Here is a 24,404-nt window from a genome sequence, read left to right on the forward strand (position 1 = left end):
AACTCCCTTGAGTCCCGAGTCGGGAACTAGAGTAAAATGACTAAATGGAGAAACAGTGTCAACGGGGATGGCGAGGACAGTCATGGCTCCACAGCAAGTTGACAACTGGGCTGCTAAAGAGGGCTCCTGTCTTTGCAGAGCGAAATCCATGAAGAGCCAAAGAGGCCAAGAGCGCACCTGGGTCACGGCGGGGGCGGGGACAGAGGAAGGACAGCCCCGCCCAAGCCCCGCCCCGCACTGCCTGTCCTCGGGGGAGCCGGAAGCGGGGCAGAGGAGGCCTTGCGAAGCCGATCAGCGCCAGTCCTGGGCTGGGGAAGCCCGTTGCGGGTCCTCGCTGACCCGCGGAGCCAGCCGCGAGCGCTCCGCGACCGGGCCGGGGGCCATGGCGACTCCGCGCCGCTGGCCACGAGTTGTCCCCGGGCCCGCGCTGGGATGGCTGCTTCTGCTGCTGAGCGCTCTGGCCCCGGGCCGCGCCTCCCCGCGCCTCCTCGACTTCCCGGCTCCGGACTGCGCGCAGGAGGTGAGAGAAGCCGGGCGGAGCGGGGATGCCCGGGCCGTCGGGGGTGGTGGGGAGGACGGCGGAGAGTGGTGAGGAGGTGTCAGATGGGCAGGAGTGCTGAGAGCCGTCGGCTGTGCGAAGGGGCGGACAGCCCAGGCTCCGGCGAGCCGGGGAGGCTGACAGTCCGCCCTAGGGACTAGAGGAGGTCCCGGGCATGGGGCGCAGCGTGGAGGCGCGCTGGCAAGGACTCCGGGAGTGGAGTCGCGGTGAGGGGACGTTCTAGGGAAACTACGCGGGCTGCGGTGTCACTGGAGCACGAGGCGGGGTGACAATTCCGTCCCGTCCGATTGGAAGATGGAGGCACCAGAGGAAGGCAGCTCAGGATGGACAGGGACCTAGAGAAGGGGTCTTGGCAGGAGCTGAACCAGTCTGGACTGGCCCCTAACTCCTTGCTCCCTGAGCAGTCATCCTCCAGACCTACTATGCTCAGGAGACCCAGCCTGGCCCCTAAGGTCCCCACAGGTTGGGTAGTGCGGGCGAGCCCGGTGCCCAGGGGAATCAAACAGGATGTGGGTTGAAAGATGCCTGTCCATCCCATGTTTTTTCACCACCACGTGTGTCCCAGAACCGAGAATGCCAAAATTGAGTTAACATGTGTGGAAGTCTGCCAGGCTGTTACTGCAAAGGAGGACCACCCCCCACCCCCGCTGCGCTCCTAGGGAACTGACACACCCCTGGCGGTTGAACCTTACTGTGCAACCCACTTGTTCGTTGAAACTAAACAAAAAACAACGAACCTGTGCAAAACATAGTGCCTGTTCAAAATAAACTTTCCTCCCAAAATAAACTTTCTGCCGTTTCTCCCCTTCAAGCCTTCTTCTCTTCCTCCACTGGTTTTTCTAGACCCTTCCCCTCCACTTCTACCGCTGACCCCAGGAACTGTCAGTGTTCAGTAGGTGAGTCAGAGGATATGAAACAAAAGGATAGTTCTCCTTATCTAATTTTGTAGATTTACCAAAAGAGGGTGGAGAGAGAGTGCCTATTTTACTGGAAAACGTGTTTTTCAAAAGTCTGAGGGTTGTTGGGAAATGTCATAGTGATCCCCATACTTGGCAAATGGGAGTGACATCTTCAGACAGGACAAAAGTGTCACAACGTGGAGGTCTGCTGTTTGTCTCTGGCTAGTCATTTGCCAGTGGCCTCTGGATACAAGTAAACTGAAAGTAAAGAAATACGCCTGGGACTCCAGAGTCCAGGGTGAAGTTAAGTTGTCTTGGATGTAGGAGCTGTCTGCAAGGCAGCCAGGAGCAAGAGTTCTTTGCACAACCAGTGTGTGTATGCAGAATCCAGGAGAAAATGACTTCCAGCTGGGCTGTTCTTCATTGAGAAGACATTTAAGCAGCTCCGATCCAGATCGGCAGCCTCAGAAACATTGCTTAAGGCATTCGCTCCCACTGGTGAACGGACTGGGCCAGTGTCCCTAGGTGAGGCAGGGTCAAGTGGAAGATAGGGGTGTCTGTGGAATAGGAGGGGGAGATGGGTGGGAGCTGGGCCAAAAAGGCTGTGAGGCCTGTGGAAGCTCGCCCAGACTGTCAGCTACAGTCCCGGCCATAAATCCTGAGGGTCTTTGGGAGTTTGGTTTGGATTTAGTTTTAGTTTTTGTTGTTGTTGTTGTTGTTTTAATTTTGAGTATTTGTTTTTGTTTTATTTAGTTTTGTTTTCCAGACAGGGTTTCTCTGTGTAGCCCTGGCTGTCCTGGAACTCACTCTGTAGACCAGGCTGGACTCAAACCCAGAGACCCACCTGCCTCTGCCTCTGAAGTACCATGGCCCAGTCAAGGTTTTTATTTTTAACTTAGACTTTGGGTTATTTTTTTTTTTTTGCTTGTTTGTTTGTATGATGTGTTTTGCCTTCATATATGTGTGTGCACCGCATGTATACCTGGTGTCTGTGGAATTAAGGGGCATTGGATCTTCTGGAACTAGAATTATAGACCATCTGGGTGAGCTACCACGTGGGTGCTCGGTCCCACCAGGCTCTCTGCAGGAGAGTGTTCTTCCCTGCTGAGCCTCCATCTCTCCAGCCCCCTAAAGGGGTCGCCTTTACTTGGAAAGCTGCTGGTGACCCCTTTCCCTGCAGCCTCCCCTCTGCCTTTTCTGTTGCCTCATCACCGACAACTGGGCTCCATAGACAGACATCTTCCACCTCTGTTGGCTTTAAAGCCCTTTGTAAAAGATACTAGAGCTGTGGGTGTGGCTCAGTGGTCTCTGGCTTCTATCCCCAGAATTACACAGAGGAAAAACACTGTACACACACACACATACACACTCACACCATACACACACACACACACACATACATACACACACCATACAGATACAAACACACTCACATACACACTCACACACAAATACACATACACTCACACACATACCATATACATACAAACACACTCACATACACACATATACACACATCATTCATATATATTGACACACAACACACGCATATTCACACATACTCACACACAAATACATATGCCATACACACACACATAGCATATACATATAGACACACTCACATATACACACATACCACACATACGCCATACACATACTCATATACATACAAACACATTCACATACATACACACACAAACACACATCATTCACACATATTGACACACACCATACACACATACTCACACATACAATACACATACAAATACATTTACATACACATTCACGCATATTGACACACACACACATGCACACACATGCACGTCGTTTTATTGGTCACTGTATGCTTTATTTCCATCTTGAGAAGACTGGATGAGACAGCTCAAAGGGAACGGGCCACTTTCACTTGAAAACAGATTTAGCAGTCAGTGACTCCCTCGTGTGACTGAAAGGAAGGAGGCCTCAGCATGCCTGCTCTGTTCCCTGTTTCGTGCTGCATGCTCTAAGGGCTTGGTGAGTGTGTGTGGCATGAAGTACAAAAACTAGGAGCAGGAGGAGGAGGAAGAAGAAGGAGGAGGAAGAGGAAGGAGGAGAAGGAGGAAGAAGAGGAGGAGAAGGAAGAGGAGGAGAAGGAGGAGAAACTGGAAGGAAGGGGCCCCTGTTTTCCAAGCAGTGGTAAGCTGAGGCCTTTGCACAGTGCTTGGGCTGGCTGGAATCAGCGCCTCAAAACCTGCATGACTGTAATGGCCCCACAGAAACCAACCCTGAAGACCCCGGAAGTGACCGTAGTTCCCGGCATGTTTTTTGTTGGCCTGCCTAGGTGGGCTTCTTAGTTGCCCATGAACCGCCATTCTTGAGGAAGCCCTCCCTGTAAGCAGCGCCCTGGAGTCCGTCAGCAAGCACACTCACACCGCTCGCAGACAGGGCGCATGCTACCGTTGCCAGTTCCTTTTCCTGAGTGCTTGTGGTTTTGACTTGTGGTCGACTGACTGTTTGGCATCGCCCCTTGTCTTGTGGTTGCTGGCAGCTGTGCTCAGCCCTCCCCCTCTTCCCTAAGCTAAAGAGCTGTGCTCTGCGGGTGCCTCTCTGGTGGACACCGTCCTGTAGGCAAGGCCACAGTGCCAGTGATGTCATCGCCAGTGATGTCATCAGTCAGCAGGAGCAGGTCCTGCCCAGGCCAGACCAGCTTCCACCCTGCCTGCCTTTGTTAGGAGGCTTCTCTGCCATCAGAAGACTTTAGCATCAATTAACAATGGAGCAGAAAAGGACCTGGTGCTCAGCGAGGAGAGCTGGCCCCAGCCAAGCGTCCCCATCTCCTGCTCTGCAGCCCCGTGTCATCTCCTCCTAGGCTGTAGGGAGGGCCTCCACTTGGCTCTGTCTGTGAAGGCCTCAGGCTGTGTGCACTGGGGGGCTCTACCAACCCGTATTACGTAGTTGGTGATGTTTGCCCAACGCCCAGAGCTAAACACTTCTTCGTTTAAGCATCCTGCTATGAGCACAGAGGAGAGGACTATGTGTTATAAGCATCCCTTCCTTTACTGGAGGCAGGGGAGCATTGCTGGGGCAGGTTCTGGAGCAGAGCAGGCTTACTGTAGCTCTGGAATCTGGAGCCACCTGGCTGTTCTCCCTGTGCCACAGGTGTGAGTCGCCTAACAGTGGAGACATGTTCTGAGATGTGCCTTGGTAGGTGACCTAATCCTCGAGTGGACATCACAGAGTACACATACACAGACCTAGGTGGTATCATCAGTGCAGCCTCTTGAGGTAGCAAAGATGTGGTAAGCAGATATGCAAGGCTGCTGCCAGTGGTACAGTTTACAGTGAAGTTTTAAAGTATAGGAGTGTGCTTAAAATGATGATAATAAGGGCAGTCCAGTAAGTATTAGCTGCTGTCATAATCTCTTCATCATTCTGACTATTCTCTGATTTCTCCAAGATAACTAACAATGCCATTCATGAGGAGGTAGCTGGACAATGATATTCTTCTTGTTTGGTTGGTTGGTTGGTTTTGCTTTGTTTTTTGAGAGGGTCTCTCTCTGTAGACCAGGCTGGCCACTAGGGAGACACTGATGTTTTTGTTTTAAAGAGTATATCTTGTACTCACCTTTAATCTGAGCACTCAGGAGGCAGAGGCAGGAGAATCTCTGAGTTTGAGGCCAGCCTGGTCTACAGAGTGAGTGTACAGCTGGAATATAAAGAAAAACCCTGTATACACACACACACACACACACATACACACACACACACCTACCTCTACTGCCCAGTGATGTGTCCTTCTGTTTGGGGGAAGGCGTGGTTGGTTGGTGTTTGTGCCTGTGGGGCGGGGAGGGAGGGGGGGGCTTGCTTGCATGTGTGCTGATGGGATTGAACCCAGGCCATGTGTTTGTCCTTAAACATTTCCTAGTTACTTATCCCTTAGTCCTAGGAATAGGAAATTTGAAAGGATTAAGGAGGCAGCTGGGGAGGAAATTATGGGCAGAACAAGATCTATGTTAGTAATGTCCAAAGATGATACCAAATGCATTTTATATTATTAAGAAGATAACAGGGGCTGTTGCCAGTCCAGTGGGTAAAGATGCTGGCCTCCATGTCTGATGACCTGAGTTCAATCCCTGGAACCAACAAAGTGAAAGGAAAGAACCAACTCCTGAAAGTTATCTTCTGACCTACCTGCATCCACACACACAATTAATAAAAATGAAAAAAAAAAAGTTGCGTGGCCTGAGGGACTTCGTGGGCTCAGATTTCTACCGACCACAAGCTAGGTGTGCCTATAACCCCTGTGTCCGAGGACAGAAACAAATGGACCCAGAGGGTTCACTGGTCAGCTTAGAACAGTGAGTTCCAAATTCACTGAGAGACCTTGTCTCAAAAAACTAAGGTAGAGTAAGACCCTGTCTCAGAACAACAAGGAAAGGTAGAGAAGCTCTTGGGGAAGGCGTCCTGACCTCAACATCTGGCTTCCACACACCTGCACACATGTGCATGTGCATACCCCCACATCAGAGCTAATTCTACATTGAAATTAAATTATAAGTAAAAATAAACAGAGGCTGGAGAGATAGTTCAGTGGTTAAGGATACTGGCTGCTCTTCCAGAGGACCAGTGTTCAATTCCCAGAAAGCACATGGTATCTAGCAACGACTTATAACTCCAGTCTCAAGGGATCCTACTTCCTTCTCTAACTCCTGCTGGCATGCACATGGCACACAGAAATACATGTAGGCAAAACACCAGACACATAGAATAATTATTTTTAATTTTAAAGAAAAATAGGTTCTTCCCCAAATAGTATTTTCATTCGCTTATCTCACTTTTAAATCTTTTGTTTAGATTAATATCATAATCTTTCATCTTTAAATTCAATTTTTAGTAATTTTATTTATTTACATCCCAAATGTTGCCCCTCAAAGATTTATTAATTAATTTTGCATATGTGTGTGCTCTATCTGCATGTATACCTGCACACCAGAAGAGGGCATCAGATCCCAGTATAAATAGTTGTGAGCCACCATGTGGTTGCTGGGAATTGAACTCAGGACCTCTAGAAGAGTAGAGAGTGCTCTTAACCACTGAGCCATCTTTCCAGCCCTTTAAATTCATTTTTATCAAGTAATGTAGGGATTCCTTTAAAAAAAAAATATGCTGTGATATTTAAAACAGCTCCCTAAGTCACACCCAAACCTGCTCCCCAAAGGCAGACACTTAACGTACCTGCACGTTTCTTTTGACACCCACATTTCTGTGATGTGCCTTTGTACTTCTGGTAATATAGGAAACATCATGTGTGGCTGCCCTCTCCTTTCCCATCACATTTGTATTGTGTTTTGATCTTCAGCGTCCTAATGTTACAGCAAGGCAGCTGTTGTCTCTGGTGAGGCTAGAGATGCGTTTTTCTGGTAGTTCTTCCCCTCTGCCCTTCACAGATGATCAGACAGCCAACTATCAACAAGCAAGACTGAAACTGTAGCGCTTGAAGTATCAAGCTATTTCTGTCAATTGTAGCAAGCTTGGCAGCCAAGTGTTTCCAAACCCCTCCTACTTCCTCCTCTTGTCGGGATAGGTACCATCTTGCCCTGGATTTTAAGTAGCTTCGGATGGATAACAGGGAGGTACCCCAAATGGAGTTTCACTGCCTGTTGTTTCTGTAAGAGTTTCCCAGCACTCTGGGGGGCAGAGGCAGGCGGATTTCTGAGTTCGAGGCCAGCCTGGTCTACAGAGTGAGTTCCAGGACAGCCAGGGCTACACAGAGAAACCATGTCCTCGAAAAAACCAAATCCAAAAAGAAAAAAAGACCAGTTTCTTACGTCTGTGTCCCAGTTCACAGGAGTGCTAGATGGGAAGAGAGGAACAGGCTCATGGGAGTTAATCTCAGAACACAGTATGGTGTGTGTCTGTCGGAGTGAGCAGAGATGTTGAGATGGGTCTTGTTTTAAAATGCAAGGAACATTTGGCAGGCTGTGATGTTAGCCCAGGGGCAGCGAAGGACAGTTAATCACAAAGAAGTGAGAGAGGTACAGGAAGTCTGGACCCCGGGAGCATGTGAACTGGTGTCCCAAACAGGTAGGAAGGACACAGATGAAATAGCAGACTCAGAATGGATTCTGGCACCACCTCAGGACCATCTGGGGCCTGTTTTATGAATGAATCCTGGGGCATCACATCGCCCTGAGTCCTGCACTCTGCTCCCTCCGGAGAGGCAGCTCTCAATCAAGGTCCATCCTGCACAGTTCTTACTGCGCAACCATCATCCAGGTCTTGCCTCTGCTTCGCGTCAGCCTCACGGGATGGCGTGGGCCAACCTGGGCAGTTCAGGCCGGAAGTGGCAGAGCCTGAATCCAGAGCGTCCTGGCTCCCTTGCCAGCACTGACGATGGTCACTGCTTAGAGTCCCAGACTCCAGCTCTAGAGGATGTCCCCTATCACTTGTGACAGATATAGGCAGGGAGGTAGTGTCTGGGCACGGTAGCCAGCGAATGTTACATAATGAGTCAGGGTTTCGTGAGCTGTACACCAACTAGGTCAGAGTACTGTGGCATTTCCTAAATTGATGGCCCAGTCTGAGAACACCAGCCCAGTGTTTACAGTGTTGTGAAGCGGAAGTGAGAAGTGAAAGTTCTGCTTCATCATCTCCCATATCTACATCCTGCCCTGGGGCTTTACTCCTATGGTGCGTTTAATTCCCAACGACAGGGTGAAGTTGGTGTTAGACTATTCCAATTTTATGTTGAAGAATTTGAGGCTTTGAGTAAGGTGGTTCAACCAGGGCTGTGAGGGTAGGGTGGGGTGGGTGTATATGGTGTGTGTGTGTGTGTATGTGTGTGTGTGTGTGTATGTGTGTGTGTGTGTGTGTGTGTGTGAGAGAGAGAGAGAGAGAGAGAGAGAGAGAGAGAGCTCCAGAACAGTTATTTAAACCTTTCCTAACAAGTTTATAAATTTGATGCTTCACCTCTTAGGAAAATAGAAAACTCAGAATGTAAAGACCTTCTTCTCCAGACACCCCTCTCTGTTTTGTTTTTGTTTTGTAGTTTGTTTTTTGTTTTTATTATTATTTCTTTGTATTGTTTAAACTCCCAAGCCCATAACTGTTACTCAAGAAGCCTCCCAAGCCTTGCTTGGCAGCCCTTGCCTTTAGTCCCAGCACTCAGGGAGTGGAGGCAAGCTGTTCTCTGTGAGTTCTGGGTCAGCCAAGTCTAGGCTAACTGTGAGACCCTGTCCCCCAAAAGAAGCCCCCCCCCAGAAAAAAAGATAAAAAGCCTCCAGTTCTGTTTGCTGTCTGCCCACCGCCAAGAGGAAAAAAATGTGCAGAAGGCTTTTGGCTACTTGGTAGCAGAGCAGCTCTGGGAAGTGAGACGTGGGGCCGTGTGAACTGCTCCCAGGGCCCGACCAGGCAGCCAGGCCACTGTGAGCCTGGTCTTTCCCATCTGTAATCAACACTTCCTTTCTTCCCACAGGGGCTGAGCTGCAGAGTCGAGAATAGTAAGTCCTCTTTTTCGTTCCATTTACTGCCTCTGTTAATACAGCGAGGGCCTCCCGCTGACTGCCACAGGACAGCCTCCTGTGTGCCGTGCTCTGGGTGGGGTCGTCACTGTCAGCTGGGCCGTGCAGAATGCAGGTGGTGTCCCATGGCCATCTGGGTTTTGGATGTTGCCGGAGTGCCTACACTATGTGCCCAAGCACTATGCTCCCATGCTGCTTGTCGCAGCACCAACAGTGCTGGCTTGGCTTTGGGGTTTTGGGTTTGTTTGTTTATTTGTTTGCCTGTTCGTTTTTTGTCTGGGAGAAATTTTTTTCCTGTGCTGGATATAGAGCCCATTGCTTAGACTCAGTAGACAACCTCTCCTCTGGGAGCTGCAGTCCCGGCCCCTGGTTTTGTTTTAAGGATGAGGTGCATACTTCAAGTGTCAGTGCTAATTAGGGGCCGTGACAAATTAAACATAAGGGAGCTCTCACGCTGCCCCTCCCTCCTGTGCCCCCATTTCCAATGGCTGCTTCTTTTCAAAACCTTCTCCCCAAATGTTCTTTGGTTCTTTGTCTGCAGAGTTTTGTGGGCATCCCAGACCAGCATTAGAGAAGAGCAGGCTGGGCCCAGGGCTTGCCACGGCCACAGCTGGGAGGTTGGGAATAGCCGCAGGTCTTGAACCATGATGGAGCTCACAGGTCTCTGGACCCTCCAAGCAGGTCTTAGCATCCTGGCTGCAGGTCTGATAGTTGTTCTCCTCAACAGGTGCTTGCCTGGATGACAGCTGGATCCACCCTCGAAACCTGACACCGTCTTCCCCGAAAAACATCCATACCAATCTGAGCCTTGCCTCTACCCTGCACGGAGAATTAGTCCCTGTGTTGCACGTTGAGTGGACCCTGCAGACAGACGGTGAGTGGCCTCATCAGCCAGCGCCTGGGTTTGCCCTTGGGAGGAGAGCACTGCTGAGCCCTACTGGGAGGCTCCGTCTCACCCAGTGAGGACGTTTCCAGTGTTAGATGTGTGCCTACAGAGTGTCTTCTGCTCACACTGTCCTATGACAGTTCACACCATCCTGTGACAGTTCACACTGGCCTATGACAGTTCATACCATCCTATGAGAGTTCAAACCGGCCTATGACAGTTCACACCGGCCTATGACAGGCCTTCCTTTGCACCAACTTGTTATTAACTCACCCAGCGAGGACTTTCCGGTGTTAGATGTATGCCTACAGAGTGTCTTCTGCTCACACTGGCCTGTGACAGTTCACACCATCCTGTGACAGTTCACACCGGCCTATGACAGTTCACTCTGGCCAATGACAGGCCTTCCCTGGCACTAACTTATTATTACATGGGAAGAAAAAGGCAAGCGGTTAATTTTATAAATAATTCCAAATATTTGGTAGGGGAAAAAAGGTAGCAGTTTTCCCGCTGCTTTTTCTCTTGGCTTAGGAGCCAGAACTTTTCAAAACATACTCCAAACGTCTTTCGGGGTGACTGGCTGAAGAATTCCTGAGCACAGCCAGCCCCAGATCTGTGAAGGGACAAGAGCAAGTGCTCTCTGTGGGTCCCTAGCTGGTGCTCTAGACGATGACCCCAGCAGCCTCTGGGAGGGCGAGCATGCACTGCTGGAAGGCCGCATGGTTGCGAGTCTGCTGCTTCCTGCTGGCTGTAGACTGTCCCTTGTCCCACTAGGAGGTACTTTCTGCAAGGCCTAGGAGGGGGGAAGTGGAGAGTTAGGTAACAGGGCAGATGGGGAAGAGCCACGCCCTGGCAGGGGTGGTCTGCATCTGTGTTCCCCTTTCCTTCCTGGCCTGCAGCCAGCATCCTGTACCTTGAGGGTGCAGAGCTGTCCATCCTACAGCTGAATACCAATGAGCGGCTGTGCGTCAAGTTCCAGTTTCTGTCCAGGCTGCAGCATCATCAGAAGCGGGTAAGAACTGGGCTGTGTGCCTAAGTGACACCAGTACTGGCTTTGGGCTTCTTGTCCCAAAGGCACACCTAACTGAAAGGGCGAGGTCAAGATGGCGGCTGCTATGAGCCACAGTGAGGGACAGAGCCCAACACACCTGCTTCTTCTTATTCCTCCCACTTGACCGAGGCACTCCATAAGGCTGGTTCACTCTCGTGCATGTGTGTGTGTGTGTGTGTGTGTGTGTGTGTGTTGGAAATGCACGTGTACATGTGCATGCACATTCAAATGGCATGGCCATCTGCTGGTAGAATTTTTAAACAGAAAGGACAAAGATAGCGTGCCTCTAATATGAGACTCTTTTTTTGTTTGTTTGTTTTTTGTTTCTTGGATTTGTTTTTTTTTTTTTCCAAAACAGGGTTTCTCTGTGTAGCCCTGGCTGTCCTGGAACTCACTCTGTAGACCAGGCTGGCCTCAGAACTCAGAAATCCATCTGCCTCTGCCTCCCAGAGTGCTGGGATTACAGGCGTGCACCAACACCGCCCAGCTTTTTTTTTTTTAAACAGATTTAATTCATTTATTTTTCTTGTATAAAAACCCCTATGTGGTAGCCACAGCTGGAGCCTGGGTCCTCCGAACAGAGATTCTGGTGTGGGTTTTCACAAGATGATCAGTGAATTCCTGATAAGGAGACTTGGTGAACAGTCTCTTTCCAGAGGTCAGGGGTCAGGTGGCTGTAGGCTTTGGAGATACATCAAACGTGGTTATCCTTTTATTCTTTTCGGTTTGTTTGCTTGTTGGCACACAATGGGTGAGGGTGTTGTTTGACCCACCCCATGCCTCTCTTCCTCAGTGGCGGTTTTCCTTCAGCCACTTTGTGGTAGATCCTGGCCAGGAGTATGAAGTGACCGTTCACCACCTGCCCAAGCCCATCCCTGATGGGGACCCAAACCACAAATCCAAGATGGTCTTTGTGCCTGGTAAGTGCCCTTCCAAGCTTCCTCTTGGTACTGGGCTCTGGGTGAAGAAAGCAGCAGGGGACTCAGACAGCAGAGGCTAACTTTGCTCCACAGTGACTGCAGATTCAGGGGCTGGGTGTGTCTCCAGCTGAGGCCAGAGCCTTTATGTCTTGAAGGCAGAGTTTGTCCTCTGTTGTATGGCGAGACCCCAGAGTGTGCTGGCAACTAGAGTCCCTCCCTCTGTGCAGAAAAGTAGCTTCCATCGCAAGAAAATGCCCGATCCCTGAAGGGCGGTGCCCTGTGGACTCGGCCTGGCCAGTTTCCCTCAGTTTGCTCTCTTCCCCATTCCCACCTTCCTATGACTCGCACCCACCCCGCACACCCTGCTCTCCTGGGCCACCAGTCCATGCTGTCTGTGACTGCCAGCTCCCCTCTTAGGAACCATCCGTTCTTCGGAGTCACGTTCCCTCTCTGCCTTCCCCAGAACCTTGGCCATCGCTGCCGTCATTGCTCATCGCACCTAGAGGGTAGTCAGGAAATTTTGTTTTTTGTTTTATTGGTGGCTGTGGAGAGGGAACTTGGAGCCTAGGCATACACACTGGGAAGTTAGCCACATCCCAGCCAAGAAGGGCTCGTTGAAGATGACAGGGACTCCTCACCCTGAAGCACACACTCAAATGAGCACACACACATGTGCTTACCTGCTTCCTTCCCAGACAGCCTTCCTCCGACGCGATACCAGACACCATCCGTTTGCTTTCCCTTATCTTCTCTGTAAAAGTATCTTTTATTTGCCTACAGTAATTACTGCCTGTCTGCTAACCTGGAAGCTTCTAGCCTCAGTACCTTCTAATCTAGGCCTAGAATGTTCTCAGCCTCTGAGACTTGCTGCTGAATAAGCTCACCTTTCTAGTGCTTTCTGAACTCTGGCTGGTTCAGCTCAGCTGTTCTCCAAGCTGACTGATTCAGTCTGGCTTCTCTCTCAGCCTCCTTTTGCTCTGCTTGGCCTCAAACTAGCTCTGGCAATCTGCTCTGAGCGTCTGTCTTCACTATGTGTTGCTTACCTCTCTACAGCCGGTCTCTGCACCACTGTCCCAGTGGAACCGCCTCCTGCCCCTCTCTGCACCGCTCTAAGTAGCTTCCCTTGTCTCTCTCTTCTTGTGAGAGCTGGGCATATCCTACTCTGTCAAATCTCTCTGATTCATCTCTTTGTCACAGAATTAGACATTGCTTTAAAACACAGGCGCTTCCTTCTACAACTAACTTTACCTTCATTGTTTGGGATTAAATGTGTGTATCAAGGGCTGAGCCACACCACAACTAGAAACAGTTTATTTCAGTAAATAACACAATCCCAGGGTTCACAGTGTGATCAAATATCCTGGAATACTCTTCTATAGAATTAATCTGCAGAAAACAATTGTTTCCACTCTATGTGCTGGGCCCAGGACATCACACCCGGGAGGGCTCACTAAGGACTTACTGAAGAACTGCTCTCCCTCCCTCCCTCCCTCCCCTCCCCCTGGGGACTTGTTAGAAACACTGATTCCAGGTGCTCAGTGGCAAGTGTCTGTCTGGGTCTGATCCACAGCTCTACAGAAACAAGGAAAAGAAAATGAATGAATGAATGAATGAATGAATGAATGAATGAATACCAACTCTTGCTGCCTGCCCAGGGCTCCTGAGTGAGAATCTAATAATGAGTAGGGGGAAGTCAGAGGCTGCAGTGGCACAGAAGGGCTTCCGAAGTACGGAAGGAAAGGCAGGGCTACTCTTGTTAACGATAGCAGTGACTCTTCACTCTCTCTATATATGGGAGAAAGTTGGAGTAAACCAGGAATTTCTGGTTACGTGAAGCAAGCTCTGAACTCAGGAGGAATATGCTTGAGTCAGGAGGGATTCCTAAAAGAAGACGGTGTGACTGCCAGCCAGGGTGCCCCAATTTAATGGGATCTCTGGCCAGGGGCAGCTGGCAAGGCCTGGAACGGGCTGTGAAAGTGTGTCTTTGAACAGGCTCCCCAGGTGCATGACAGTCTTGCCCCCCCCCAGCCCCCAGTGTCAAAACTGTGGAAGGACAAGCCGGGTGTGATGGCTCACACCTGTAATCCCAGCACTTGGGAGGCTGAAGCAGTTGGATCCTTGTGAATTTGAGGTCAGCCTGGTCTATAGTGAGTTCCAGGACAGCCAGGGCTATGAAGAGTGACCCTGTCTCAGAAAACAAAATAAAAGCACCAACATCTGTAAACGTCCTAAAGGCGGAGACTTACCAATTTCTCCTTTATCGGGGTTGGCAGGCTGTGAAGACACCAAGATGAAGATGACTACATCGTGTGTGAGCTCAGGTAACTTGGCGGGACTAGGAGACCGTGACCTGGGCACGGTAACTTGCACTTAGTAAAACTGGGCATGTGCACAATTGTGTACACATACCATGGAGATGCACGTACCTCCTCCTTCCAACATGCACTGCACCCTTGGCAGGCAGCCTTTGGGATCCCAACCTCACAGTGGAGACCTTGGACACACAGCACCTGCGAGTGGACTTCACCCTGTGGAATGAATCCACCCCCTACCAGATCCTGCTGGAAAGTTTTTCGGACTCAGAGAACCAAAGCTGCTTTGATGAAATTAAACAAATATCTGCGGTACTTGTGTTTCTTACCCCCTCGGACATAGATTAAAATACCTCTCAAATCCTTAACCTTCCTCCATACTGGTTCAAGCTAACCCTCTTGCTAGAGCCCAGCCTGGCCTTGGGCACACCTGGCAGCTGCCTTTCCCTCTCAGCAAGTAGAGTGCTCTGGTGTCTTTACAGTTTGTGGAGAATGATAGTTTATAAACATAGGTAAAATGGTTGAGGAAGCATCAGACTGTAAATCTAAATACAGAAGTCTAAATCTCAGAGTGAAGTTCATATTGAATTGCAGATTGACAGAAGTAGAATAAATGTCTCTGCAGAGCCTCCTCCCTGTCTCCTCACAGGAGGGAGAAGTAGATTTGAGCTAATCATAAGATATATAGTTGTTAACTAAAATTGTATTTTATCCCATCATCTAGTGAGGATTTGGCTTAATAAACTCAGTTGATTTGCATTCAATAGATGAAAGATAAAGTTTTGTAGTCCTTAAATAACATAAATTAAACTTAAAGTTTGCTTATGCCTTTGAAGGCCTAGGGCAAATCGTGTCCTAAACTTGAAGTTAAGGGAACTAGTTATCGGGGTAATGGGAGGGTTAATGTGGCAAATTCTGATACTTTGTTTAATGAGGCAGAGTTTCTCTGTGTAGCCCTGACTGTCCTAGAACTCCCTCTGTTGACCTCAAACTCTAAGGAATGCACCTGCCTCTGCCTCCTGAGTGCTGGGATTAAGGTGTGTAGCACCACGGCTGGGCTAAGTTTTGTTACTTTTTATGTTTTCCTGGTAGTTACCTGTTTTGTTACTTTCTATGTTGTCCCGATAGTTACCTGTTTTGTTACTTTCTATGTTGTCCCGATAGTTACCTGTTTTGTTACTTTCTATGTTGTCCCTATAGTTACCTGTTTTGTTACTTTCTATGTTGTCCCGATAGTTACCTGTTTTGTTACTTTCTATGTTGTCCGATAGTTACCTGTTTGTTACTGTCTATGTTGTCCCCATAGTTACCTGTTTTGAGGTCATCTCACCTACTGTTGACTCCTCAGTTAGTAACGCAGCCCATGGTCTACATCTCCACAGTCTTGCCTGGTCTCTTTTTATTTGGCTGTGTTTATTCTACTTTCTCAAAAAAAAAAAATTTGAGGTTTAAAAATAAATGAAGGCATTTATTTGAGGAAGACAGCTGAGGCCAGGTGAGAGCAGAGGGTGCACTGTGCACCCGCACCCCTGCTGCATGGACATAGGTTGGAGCCCAGGCCCCAGCGGCCACAGCAAAGAGGGGAATGCCCAGTACTAAATATGCTTACAAGTTCATCTAGGGCTAGTCACTCTGCAGAAATACCCATTTTTCTGGACCAGAAATCAGGAAACCATTCTCCCTCTGGCATTTATAAGGGAGGCACTGGTCCACAAGGGGTCACTTTCTCAGCAGACAATGCCAGGGTCTTACCCAGCTAGCTTCTTCCATCCCTCTCTCCAGCCCAGGCAAGAGGAATTCCACCAGCGAGCCAATGTCACATTCACTCTAAGCAAGTCTCACTGGTGCTGTCACCACCGTGTGCAGGTGAGTCGGAGAGCATGCGCAGGTGGCCTTCCATTCAGGGGGGTAAGGCCGGCCGGTGATGGGTGGCTCCAGCCACTACTGCTAGGAGCCTCTGGCTCACAACGCCTTTCTGCCTTTCTCCTGCTGCTCCTCCCAGCCTGGTAGGGGCTTTTTACCCTTCTGTGTGGGTGGGCGACCTTATTGAAAACTAAAGAGGGTAGACGGGTTGAGATAGAATCTTACTGTGTCTCCCAGGCTGGCCTGAGGAGACTCCCTTGGCTTGCCAAGCAGCTGGAATATATAGGTGCACACCATCACATGCTGTTCAACAGTCGTGTGGAGATCAGAGCCTGGCCAAGCAGCGTCTGTTCCTCACAGATTGCTTCTTTTGCCATGAGAGTTAGCATCGTCTTCACCCTTGTGCTCCCCCAGGTCCAGCCCTTCTTCAGTAGCTGCCTAAATGACTGCTTGAGACATGCTGTGACTGTGCCCTGCCAAGTAGTCTCCGAGACCCCAGGTAGGAGAAGAATCATCCTTGTTGGGGGAGGGGAGGGGGAGGGGTAAGACGCTGTCCACTGGAGAGAAGTCCTGACTGTGGGGACGGGGACGCGAGAATTAGCTGAGTGCTGTTGTACCCACGGTGGAGTGCAGATGGCTAATCCTGTCCCTGTTTCTTTTTGTTCTGTTACAGTTCCCAAGCCAGGTAAGTCCTGATCCCTGGGTCAGTCCTGAAGACCTGCTGCACCCACAGCTAGCCAATGGGTGGAATCATCAGCATGGCCTGGTATAACCATAGCTGACAGTGCCTGGGCTGGGGGTGCAGGGCCTGCCCAGACTCACTTTCTCTGTAAGTTACAGACTATATTCCCCTGTGGGTGTACGGAGTCATCACACTCATCGCCATCCTGCTGGTGGGCTCTGTCATCCTGCTGATCGTCTGCATGACCTGGAGGCTTTCTGGTAAGGAGTGCGCTTCCCTGTCCCCTGGAATTAAAGGCTAGCTCCATGTGGGACCTGGAGTCTCAGGCTTCTCTCTGGCAAAATGGAAATGGGAGTTATAGTGATATGCGCATCATAAGGCTGTGGAGAGGATTAACACAATGAACGAGAATTCTTTCCTCAGAAGCAGGCACTTGGTGTCCGCTCAAGGCTGTTCACTACGGTGATTTTTGTTAGTTAGTATTTCTGAAGTCAGCAGGTTGGAAGGACCTACTGTGGGATTTCCCCACGTCAGCCGTGATCAGGTCAACAGCAGCCTACACAACTTCACCCCCAAGTCCCCAGCCTTTGCCTCTGAGGTCAGAGAGGAATCGCAGGAATAGCAGGGTGTGGCTGAAAAGGCTCAGACCCTGAACTCTCCAGGGAAGGTGCTCACTCTTTACCTGAGACCTGACCTTAGATTCCATTTCCTTTGTTCGTCCCCGCCTGCTCCTCCACTGGCTGCATTAGCAGGGAGAAGGTTTGTTGACTTGGGGTTCCCTGCCCTGTGATACGATGTATCTCTGGTGACCTGGGAAACCTGCTTCTGCACTGGCTGACGATCATCCAGATCATGGTTTATCTTGAATCATGGGGTCCACAGACTCTGGGGAGGGTCACATGACATTTCTGGCTGATGCTGAACCAGGTCCCAGCTGCTATTACATTTTCTACTACTTCCTTGAGTGTCCCCACCACAGGGAAGAGAAGAGGAGAAAGCTTACTCACTAATCATTAGAGTCATCTTTGACAGTTCTAGACAAAGGCCCAAAGGATGGGGACTGAAATTAAGATTCTAAATCTCTTCTTTAGGAACTGAGATGTAACTCAGGGGTAGAGCACTTGCCCAATATGCCCAAGGCCCCGGTTTCCCACCCTGGACCACAAAGAAATAACCCTCCTGGTCACATGTCTAAAGAGAACAATTACTTAAGAGTGTAGTTCCCTTTCTTTACCTCAAGGACACCAGGAGGAAATGTTGAAAGGGCCATGGGGCTGCTTCTGTCAGGCAGTGTTGCAAGATGTCTGCTTCCTGTGCGGACTGCCCTTCCCTCCAGAAAGGGGCCAGGGAGTCCACCCCAGCTCAGGTTTGCGGCTCCCAGCTTGGCCAATGCCATAGAATAATCCAGACCCCAGCTGACTGAAGGGCCCAGCATTCCCATATAACCTTGAGAATGACCCTCCATAGCCCCCACCCCTCCCTCCTCAGAAACAATGCCGTGTCAGACGCTTTAGTCCCCATTCACCCAGCCCACCCACCTACACACTCACATGACGCGGTCTCTGCAGAGGCCGGGAAATGTCTAGTGGTCACCAGCTGGACTGCTCCGCCTGCATCACTAAGTGTCCTTCCATCAGACACCTGTGAGCCGGTCAGTCTTTGTTTCTCTTTGGAATAAGCACTCGATAGATTTCTTTTCCTTGCAGGAGCTGATCAAGAGAAACATGGCGATGACTCCAAACACAATGGTCAGTAGTGCATGCTCTGAGGGGTCTGCCTGCTTTCTGAAGCCTGCTGGGTCCCTGGGGTTGATGGATCTGTTGTGTCTCTGGTCAGACTCCTGAGTCTGTTCAGAGGCCCATCCTTACTTAGGACACAAGTCTCCACCATGTGCAGAGAGGGCTTTGGGATGCTCCAACCACACGGTCTGGTGTTCCTTTTTTTTAATTGCTTAGACAAAGAAGAGAAGGAACATTCCTGGAGAGAACCCTTCCTGAATGGCTGTTTCTCCTTTGTGGGCATTGTACCTTTAATTCTTCTTATTTATTTTGATTTAGGGGGTGTCACTATGTAGGCTTGGCTGGCCTGCAACTTTCTATGTAAATCAGGCGTAGAGATCCTCCTGCCTCTGCATCCCAAGTGCTGGGATTAAAGGAGTGCACCAATATGTCTGACTTTTTACTCATTTTTCATTTAAAATGATGAACATATCAGCCAATGACCAGCTGGAGCTGTATGGAGGAAAGTGGTGGTGGCAAAAGAGGGAGAGAGATTGGTTCCTGTTTACAGGGGACCCTCACTGCTTCCTCAGACATTACAAGGCAGTGTAGCAGCATCTGGTCTACCAGAAGGCTGTTTGCTGAAGATAGAAAGCCAGACTCTGCCTTCAATGCGGATAGTTCATAGGCTGGCTCTAGAGCGTGGTTCTCGACCTTCCTAATGCTGCAACCCTTTAATTCAGTTCCTCATACTGTGGTGACCCCAACCATAAAATTATGCTTGCTGCTACTTCATAACTATAATTCTGCTATTGTTACGTAGCCTTTGTACTGTTATTCATGACATAAATATCTGATGTGCAGGATATCTGATATCCGATCCTTCGAAAGGGTCGTTCAACCCCAGAAGGGTTAAGAACTGCTATTCTAGAGGGCGATCGATGACCAGGTCCTGTCCTGGGCATGAGGATCAGCGTGTGTTTGTCTCTTGCAGACATCTTGCCAACAACAGACCTGACTCCCCCACCCCTGAAGCCAAGGAAGGTCTGGATCGTCTACTCAGCTGACCACCCCCTCTATGTGGAGGTGGTCCTAAAGTTTGCCCAATTCCTGATCACTGCCTGTGGCACTGAAGTCGCTCTTGACCTCCTGGAAGAGCAGGTTATCTCTGAGGTGGGGGTCATGACCTGGGTGAGCCGACAGAAGCAGGAAATGGTGGAGAGCAACTCCAAAATCATCGTGCTGTGTTCCCGAGGCACCCAGGCAAAGTGGAAAGCCATCTTGGGTTGGGCTGAGCCTGCCGTCCAGCTCCGGTGCGACCACTGGAAGCCTGCTGGGGACCTTTTCACAGCGGCCATGAACATGATCCTGCCAGACTTCAAGAGGCCAGCCTGCTTCGGCACCTATATTGTTTGCTACTTCAGTGGCATCTGTAGTGAGAAGGATGTCCCCGACCTCTTCAACATCACCTCCAGGTACCCACTCATGGACAAATTTGAGGAGGTTTACTTCCGGATCCAGGACCTGGAGATGTTTGAACCTGGCCGGATGCACCATGTCAAAGAGCTCACAGGGGAAAATTACCTGCAGAGCCCTAGTGGCCGGCAGCTCAAGGAGGCTGTGGTTAGGTTCCAGGAGTGGCAAACCCGGTGTCCCGATTGGTTTGAGCGTGAGAACCTCTGCTTAGTGGATGACCAAGATCTCCCATCCCTGGATGAAGAAGTGTTTGAAGACCCACTACTGCCACCAGGGGGACGAATTGTCAAACAGCAGCCCCTGGTGCGGGAGCTCGGTTCTGAAGGCTGCCTTGTGGTAGATGTCTGTGTCAGTGAGGAAGAAAGTGGGGTGGCCAAGCTGGATCCTCAGCTGTGTCCACAGAGAGAGCTGGTGGCTCAGACCTTCCAAACCGTGGTACTGCCGGCAGAACAGGTCCCTGCAGCTCAGGTGGTAGAACCTGTCCATCTTCCAGACGGCAGTGGAACAGCTACTCAGCTGACCATGGCAGAGGACAGTGAGGCTTGCCCGCTGCTGGGGGGCCAGAGGAACAGCATCCTTTGCCTCTCCATGGACTCAGACGCCTTGCCTCTCTGTAGCACTCCAATGATGTCACCTGACCACCTGCAAGGCGATGCAAGGGAACAGCTAGAAAGCCTAATGCTCTCAGTGCTGAGGCAGAGTCTGAGCGGACAGGCCCAGGAGAGCTGGCCAAGGTCTGAGGTGGTCCTCAAGGACTGCACACCTTCTGAGGAGGAGCAACGGCAGTCGGTGCAGTCAGACCAGGGCTACATCTCCAGAAGCTCCCCGCAGCCCCCCGACTGGCTCACAGAGGAGGGAGAGCTAGGACTGGGTGAGTCAGTTGAGTCTCTCTCTCCCGAGGAACTACAGAGCCTGAGGAGCCTCCAGAGGCAGCTTTTCTTCTGGGAGCTTGAGAAGAACCCTTGCTGGGACAGCTTGGAGCCACGGAGATCCACCACAGAAGAGCAGGCTCCCTCCCAGACCTCCTGACCGTGCTACTTAAGAGGATGGATGCTGTACTGTGTGTGTGTGTGGGGGGGGGGGCGGTGTCCGGCTTGGAGATGCAGACTCTGAGTCTAACATAGTGTTGTTTATCTAAAGTCCCAGCACTTGGACTGAGACTTGATGATCCTCGGAACCCAGAGGTTCAGGGCCAGTGTGAAAACATAGCAAGACCTCAGAGAAATAAATGCAGACATCTTGATTCTGATCCCTAAACACCCCCTTCACCTGATCTGTGGTCATCATTGCACAAGAATCCACAGCCCGTCCCCAGAGCGCATAGCCAGGCTCGTTCCCTGAACACTTCCTCTGCGCCTACTAGTCACCAGGCATTTGGAACTCAAAAGCAAGTTGCATGACACAGCCTTGGCCACAAAGAAGCTTAAACTTCAGTAAGGATGTAAAATTAGCCAGGATGAATAGAGGGCGGCTGCCCTGGCTGCAGAAGAACCCCCAGAGTCTGGGGCTGGGCAAGAGGGGTGCTGCTTTCCTGGGAGGGGAGCAGCTGGGAACTCCTGTCACCAGGGCATCTGTTGCCCTGTGGGGGAGAAAACTGCATGCCAAATATACCCAGAAGTCTTCTCAGATCAGTTTTTTAGAAAGAGTCAGTATAGAAATCGGTGATGCAAAACTTGAGAAGGAGGAAGAGGCGTGTGAAATCCTGTGCTCAAGTACCAGCTGCCAGGCCGTGGGAGGGCTGTGGCAATGCAGCCACCAGATCCCGGGAGCTTGGGGGTCTGAGATCCTCAGCCCTACCTCAGGATACAGTGAAGGAGTTAAGATGTGAGGATAGTGAGAATGGGGGCGTGGCCTGACAGTGGAGAACATGGTCAAGGGAAAGTATGTCACTGTGTAACTGCAGTATGAGCAGTTGTTTAAAGTAGCTCGGGGGCGCCCTCTTGGGGCAGTCAGCAGCCTTGCGGCTTAGGTTCTAGAGAATGCACAGGTCTGCAAGCCCTGGCGACCCACTGCCAGTTGTCTAGACTTCCGTGAGAAAAGGACCATGAAGTGCTGTGGGAAGGGCAAATTCAATGATTGTGTGTGTGCTTATGTGTATGCAGTAATGAAGACTTAATAAAGTTGCTGTATTAGTTGTAATTGAATTACCTCTTACTATAGGTCAAGAAGTTCCAACCTTTTGAGTTGTTACAGACAAATCTTGCCTAGCCTTAGCAAGCCCTTGAGGTTCCAAGTCCCAGACAGTGTGTGGCCTATATTCAACCCTGCAGCAGTCAAGTGAGAGAGAGAAAGCCCCTCCCACCCATCGGCCTTTTCCAGCTCTGTTTCTTCAGAAATTCAGGCAGCAAGGGTCTTTGGGTCTAGATGCTAGTCAAGCCTATGACACCCCCCACCCCAGCTTCAGATATGAGCTTAAACATAAGTTCTCCCAGCAGCAGATCAGCCCCACATCAGCCCAGAGCTGCTCCCGCAGTGTCCATGTCCACTCAGGGCTCACAAAGCCCAGCTTCTAGCTGCTGCCGTTAGACCGCGTCAGTATGTTGGTTCTTCCACACGATTTCTTTCTCCTGAGATCTTACAGAGACGCCCACACATCATACAGTTCACAGTCGTCCCTCTGCAGCTGAGTGGCTTGGCATATTCAGAGTTCAGTGACTAAGAGTGTAATCAGCTTTAGAACGCGTCTGTGCCCCAGCGTGAAGCCTGGTGCTCCTCACCCTCCTACCTCCTCAGCCACAGGCAGCATTAGGCCCGCTTTCCCTCCCTCTCTAGACATGTCGGTTCTAGACTTTTCATACGATAGGATCAGAATTCTCAGGGGCTTCTTGGCTATTTCATGTTCTTCATACCCATCCATCCTTAGAGGTCTTTGCTTGTCGTGAATGTTAGAAATTCTAGAATCTGGTGTCTGCTGTCAGACAAATGCCAAGATCATCAAGAACATCAGAGCCATGTCTTTATGCTTGTGTTACTCTGAACTACGCTTCATGAAACTGTTCTGGCCCGACATGGTGCACCTTTGAGTCTCAACAGGAGTTCTAGGCCAACCTTGGTTAGAGCAAGACCCTGTCCCAAGGCAGGAAAAAAACATTTAAAAAGGTGGCTCCACAGGTAAAGGAGCTTGCCGCCCAACTTGATGTCCTAAGTTCAATCCCCAGGGCCTGCCTGGAAGGAAAGAATCTGATCTCAACACAGATTTCATGTCTCTCTCTCTCACGCACGTGTGTGCGTGCAAACACATACACACACAACATAAGAGTGTGTAGGTACACACGCCAGTAACTAGAAATAAGCGGCCCCCTGTTTGGGGGACCAGGTGTGGCTCAGTGAGAGAGATGCGTCTAGCGCGCATGCGCCTCTGCGAAATCAGAGAAAGATGGCTGAAGAGCACTTGCTGTTTTTTCAGAGGACCCAGGCTCAGTAGTCAGCACCCACACGGCAGCTCACAACCACCTAAAACTCCAGTTATAACTCCAGGTACCACACACGCACACAGTGCACACACATAAGCCTTATTTGTAAGAAAAGCCACCCCCCCCCCCGCCCCCCCGAAGCCGCTGCCACCGTGTTCTGCTTTCTTGGCTCTTTGCCTGTCCCCTAGAAAGCAGCAAGGGGAGGCTCAGCATGTGACCAGAACGGGCATGGGACCTGTACCCTTGACTGCCACTTTAGTGCAGCTCCAGGCAAGCTCTTGACTGCCTTTTCCTGTCTTGAGCCTAATAAAGAAATGAGGTGTGGGTGGGGGTGGGGGAGATAAACAAGGAAGGAGTAAGGGACAATTAGAGGTGCCGGGGTGTCACTTGATACAGTGTTTCAGTCCAGATCTAATTTCTTGGCACTGCTCCGGAAGGCCAGCACTCAGTCCCTCAGCCACACACCCTTGCTGTGTGGAGCTGCATTGGAGCTGCGTTGGAGCTGCCATCTGTGATGGGAAATGAAGATGGATTTGCTTAGTTTTTACTTACCTATGAAAATGACACAGGTAAGGGTCACAGTTCAGTGACAGATGGCTCGCTCAGCCTGAGACCCTGGGTTATGTCCCCAGCCCCGGAAGTAAGATAATAAAATGTGTCAACTTGATGTGCTAAGTTCAATCCCCAGGGCCTGCCTGGAAGGAGAGAATCTGATCTCAACACAGATTTCATGTCTCTCTCTCTCTCTCTCTCTCTCTCTCTCTCTCTCACACACACACACACACACACACACACACACACACGCACATGCGCACACACATACACACACAACACGAGAGTGTGTAGGTACACACGCCAGTTTTTAGTAATAATAACTGTAGGCACTAAGGAGGAGGATGGTGTCCGGGGTGTAATGGATGCTTAGATGCTGAGGTATTTAGACTCCCGTTCTAAGGATGGGCTTTGCCCTGCTGCGGCACCTCCTGAGGAAACCTGCTCACCAAGGGCCACCCGGCGACACCATGGGCGCCAGCCTGGGTAAGAGAGCTACAGTCCAAGAGCTCTTTGGTGCAGTCAGGGCAAGGTTGGCTCTGTGGCTCAGGACTTGTGTCTCACAAGCCAGATG

At 50.4% G+C, this 24,404-nt stretch overlaps 1 protein-coding gene and 1 long non-coding RNA gene across 2 annotated transcripts; one reads left to right on the forward strand and one right to left on the reverse strand.

Moving 5' to 3' along the window:
- Positions 1-247: 247 nt before the first annotated feature.
- Il17ra (interleukin 17 receptor A) lies at positions 248-22,004 on the forward strand. Its single transcript, XM_052174743.1, has 13 exons — positions 248-520; positions 8,912-8,936; positions 9,685-9,831; positions 10,743-10,855; positions 11,688-11,814; positions 14,088-14,135; positions 14,275-14,438; positions 15,909-15,992; positions 16,404-16,488; positions 16,663-16,674; positions 16,830-16,931; positions 18,378-18,419; positions 19,384-22,004. The coding sequence occupies exons 1-13, from the start codon at positions 383-385 to the stop codon at positions 20,892-20,894; spliced, it is 2,598 nt and encodes an 865-aa protein (XP_052030703.1). The 5' UTR covers positions 248-382; the 3' UTR covers positions 20,895-22,004.
- LOC127679130 (uncharacterized) lies at positions 15,198-15,534 on the reverse strand. The gene is made up of 3 exons (XR_007976686.1): positions 15,437-15,534; positions 15,331-15,401; positions 15,198-15,294 (listed from the first exon to the last, which is right to left on the reverse strand). It is a non-coding gene; the product is annotated as an uncharacterized LOC127679130 (long non-coding RNA).
- Positions 22,005-24,404: the final 2,400 nt, after the last annotated feature.

Source organism: Apodemus sylvaticus, chromosome 2, assembly GCF_947179515.1.
Source record: "Apodemus sylvaticus chromosome 2, mApoSyl1.1, whole genome shotgun sequence".
Classification (NCBI taxonomy): domain Eukaryota; kingdom Metazoa; phylum Chordata; class Mammalia; order Rodentia; family Muridae; genus Apodemus; species Apodemus sylvaticus.

Coding starts and splice junctions, on each gene's coding strand:
- Il17ra (XM_052174743.1), top strand. CDS start 383: ATGGCGACTCCGCGCCGCTGGCCACGAGTTGTCCCCGGGCCCGCGCTG. Junction 521..8,911: donor CTCCGGACTGCGCGCAGGAG/GTGAGAGAAGCC, acceptor TTCTTCCCACAG/GGGCTGAGCTGCAGAGTCGA. Junction 18,420..19,383: donor CGATGACTCCAAACACAATG/GTCAGTAGTGCA, acceptor TGTCTCTTGCAG/ACATCTTGCCAACAACAGAC.